This window comes from Triticum urartu, unplaced genomic scaffold (genome assembly GCF_003073215.2).
Source record: "Triticum urartu cultivar G1812 unplaced genomic scaffold, Tu2.1 TuUngrouped_contig_6611, whole genome shotgun sequence".
NCBI classification, from domain to species: domain Eukaryota; kingdom Viridiplantae; phylum Streptophyta; class Magnoliopsida; order Poales; family Poaceae; genus Triticum; species Triticum urartu.
The window spans coordinates 3,484-6,828 of record NW_024117386.1 but is presented as its reverse complement, the minus strand read 5'-3'; the positions used below and the strand labels follow the sequence as shown (position 1 = coordinate 6,828).

At 42.6% G+C, this 3,345-nt stretch overlaps 1 protein-coding gene across 1 annotated transcript; it reads right to left on the bottom strand.

Annotated features, from left to right (window-relative positions):
• Positions 1-894: 894 nt before the first annotated feature.
• On the bottom strand, positions 895-2,670 carry LOC125530863. The gene is made up of 3 exons (XM_048695279.1): positions 2,138-2,670; positions 1,888-2,034; positions 895-1,350 (listed from the first exon to the last, which is right to left on the bottom strand). The coding sequence occupies exons 1-3, from the start codon at positions 2,357-2,359 to the stop codon at positions 895-897; spliced, it is 825 nt and encodes a 274-aa protein (XP_048551236.1). The 5' UTR covers positions 2,360-2,670.
• Between the last annotated feature and the right edge of the window lie 675 nt (positions 2,671-3,345).

The following is a 3,345-nucleotide window of genomic DNA, read 5'->3' as shown; positions in this document are numbered from 1 at the left end:
CCTATCTTGGCCTACTTGATGCCTCGGCGTCGATAAAAACCCAAAAACCCTAACTTGGCCTACTTGATGCCTCGGCGTTGATAAAAAACCAAAGACCCTACTTGATGCCTCGGCGTCGATAAAAAGCCAAAAACAACTCCTCGTGGCCTACTTGATGCATCGGCGTCGATAAAAAACCAAAAACCCTAACTTGGCCTAGTTGATGCCTCGGCGTCGATAAAAAGCCAAAAACAACCCAACCTCTCTTGGCCTACTTGATGCCTCAGCGTCGATAAAAAATCAAAAACCCTAACTTGACCTAGTTGATGCCTCGGCGTCGATAAAAAGCCAAAAACAACCCTAATTGACCCTACTTAACTCAGAATCATCAGTTGAACAGGAACATACTAAAGCAAAAATCATCATTTGCAAACAGATTACTTAAGATAACATTAGCCAACCTCTCTTGGCCTACTTGATGCCTCAGCGTCGATAAAAAATCAAAAACCCTAACTTGACCTAGTTGATGCCTCGGCGTCGATAAAAAGCCAAAAACAACCCTAATTGACCCTACTTAACTCAGAATCATCAGTTGAACAGGAACATACTAAAGCAAAAATCATCATTTGCAAACAGATTACTTAAGATAACATTAGCCAGCTCTAAATACCACCAAATTCAGCACTAGTTCAAATCCATACATAATCATAGTTTGACATTCAGTGCTAGTTCAAATAGCACCACATTCAGCACTAGTTCAAATGCAAACATCTTACTTAAGATTACATATCCATAGTTCAGGAGTACTCATAGTTAATAGAATTTAAACTACTATCATTACAACAAATGCCAAACCACACCCTGCAAAAGGTCAGCAAATGCCAAATGATATTGCCCATTCTTCTCTTGCACTGCTTATCCTTTTATGATGGCCTTGATGCCCTCCAGCTTCACATTGCTCTCTTCAACTGTCTTCTTGAGCTCATCAATGTGGATCTGCAAATTCTTCTTCTCTTCAGCTATCTTCAACTTCATGTTCCTAATGACAGTACCTTGAGCAGCTGCTATGTTCTTCAAAGTGTCATACTTCTCCTGCAACTTGGTTGTTTCAGCATCTTTCCTTTCTATCACTGCCCTCTGCTCCTGGGCATCCATAAGTGCATTGACATCTTCAACCAACTTCTCATAGCTGGCCTGGAGTTTCTTCTTCTCTTGTGTCAGGTCATGAACAGTAAATGAATGCATCAGACATTCCTCATTCCTGTCCATCTTACTCTGTTCATACATAGACCACAACTTGGACAGTGCATTCTCAAGGGTAGTGGGCCAAGATGGATCAATCCATTCTACTAGTCCACAGTTTTTACCTTCCTGGAAAAAGAGTATTAACAAAATGAATTACATAACAGTGACTTGCTTACAATGATAGGCTAGATTACTTTATACTAAAATTCAGATCATGCTCTAAAGTAAACAACTACTAAGTAAACAATGCTGGTGTGGTAACCCATGAATATTCTGTCCTAAAATAAGCTAACATGGCAGAGTTAAAAAATGACCTAACTAAACAATATTGCCAGATCGAAACTAAAAAATGCTGGTCTGCCAACCCATGCATCTACTCTCTTAAAATATGCTAACCTGACAGAGTTAACAAAATGACCTAACTAAACAATGTTGCCAGAACCAGACTAAACAATGCTGGCAGAGTAAACAATTAATGAATCAACTGTTCAAACTTCACAGTATAATACAATGCCTGCTTCCACAGTAAACAATGACTGCATCCACTGTCCTAACCTCACAATATGATACAATGACTGCTTCCACAGTACATATCCATGGTAAACAAATGACATATCTGTTTGGTAAATCCACAAGTTCCAATTAGTTCAGCTGGAACCATACCTTCTCTGCACAACAAAGAAACCTCCTGCCAGTGTGAATCCCTTCGAAAGCAACACGCCTTTCTGCTGCCTTCCCGTGTCCATGGCACAAAACATACATATCTGTCTCAGGGCCCTCGAAATCTGAGTCTTCGGTGCTAGCAGGAACCTGGAGTGCAAAGGAATGACAGAGATTTGGTCCAATGATTGAAAAGAAGCTCATTCCAAAAATCCCCAAATATCAAACCCTAACCCTAACTCTGAGAAGTGACCTTAATGGTGCTGTCGTCGGAATCTGAGCTCATGTACTGCCTGGTGTGCTCGCTGCTATCCGACCCATCACTCCACGACACCATGGCGCTGCGGCGGCGGCGCGGCGCGGCGGCGACGGGTGCGGCGACCAAGAACAGAGCGAGAGCGAGGAGAGAGCGAGCAGCAGAGTGGAGAAGGAATAACGGTTGGCGCTTTTGACTGCTAGGACTGAACGGCGCCATCTAACGCCGTCTGCCGGCTGTCGGGATGGCCTGGAGTGCCACGTAGGCGAAAAACGGGCCCCGGCTGTCATAAACTCACTTAACACGGCCCGATCCGCCGATCAGTGGTTTTTGCAAAAGATACGCTAGACGTGGTGCTGTCTGCAGTGAATCTGTATCCTAGTGATTTTCGCAAACCTAGCCCTCAAAGTGGTGGTTTTATGCAATTTACTCCTATGAGCACTATGAGGTCTACAGCAACAAAAAGCCAACCCTCCAGCTTAGGGGCCACACCGTGCGTTTGGTTTCCTCTAATATCCCAGTGAACAAAAATCTCGAGTACTCTTCTAGCCAAAAAGTAATCATCTCTCCTCTAAGTCTGAATCAACTGCCAGGAAGCCCTAGCTTATATACAGATTGGAGATGCATCACGCATGTTAAGCCCCTTCACATTTTTATTGCTAACTAGCCAACGCATAGCATTCCTGTGAGATTATATTCATGTATCTAACATGCTAATTAAGCTTCTTCACATTTTATTGCTAACTAGCCAACGCATAGCATCATACATTCATGTCCCGCGTGTGCAGATTGCAAAGAAATGCTGAATTGAAAGATTGTAGGCTTGTAGCAGTTAGGAGTCGAATTTCATCAATGTTTAAGCAGGGTATATATCGTCCTAGTTCATCAATATAGCAGTCTGCATTTGCCAATATTTTCAATATATTGGTAGAGAATCCAAAGCGAACCGGCTAATTAATATCTCAATACATTTCTTAGTAGAGCATACATCCATCCATTACATGCTTCCACAACACACGTGTTGCTACCTCCACCATTGTCAATTCCGATTAAGCTCTTGTGCTCATATTGCTAGTGTCACAGGAAAAAGTAACATTCCACAGGAAATCCAAAAACACCATAGAAGGCTAGAATAGTCAGGTGACAGGTGAGGCGATCGATCTTGGAACAGCTAACATGTGAGGAGATCTTGGAACATCGAAACA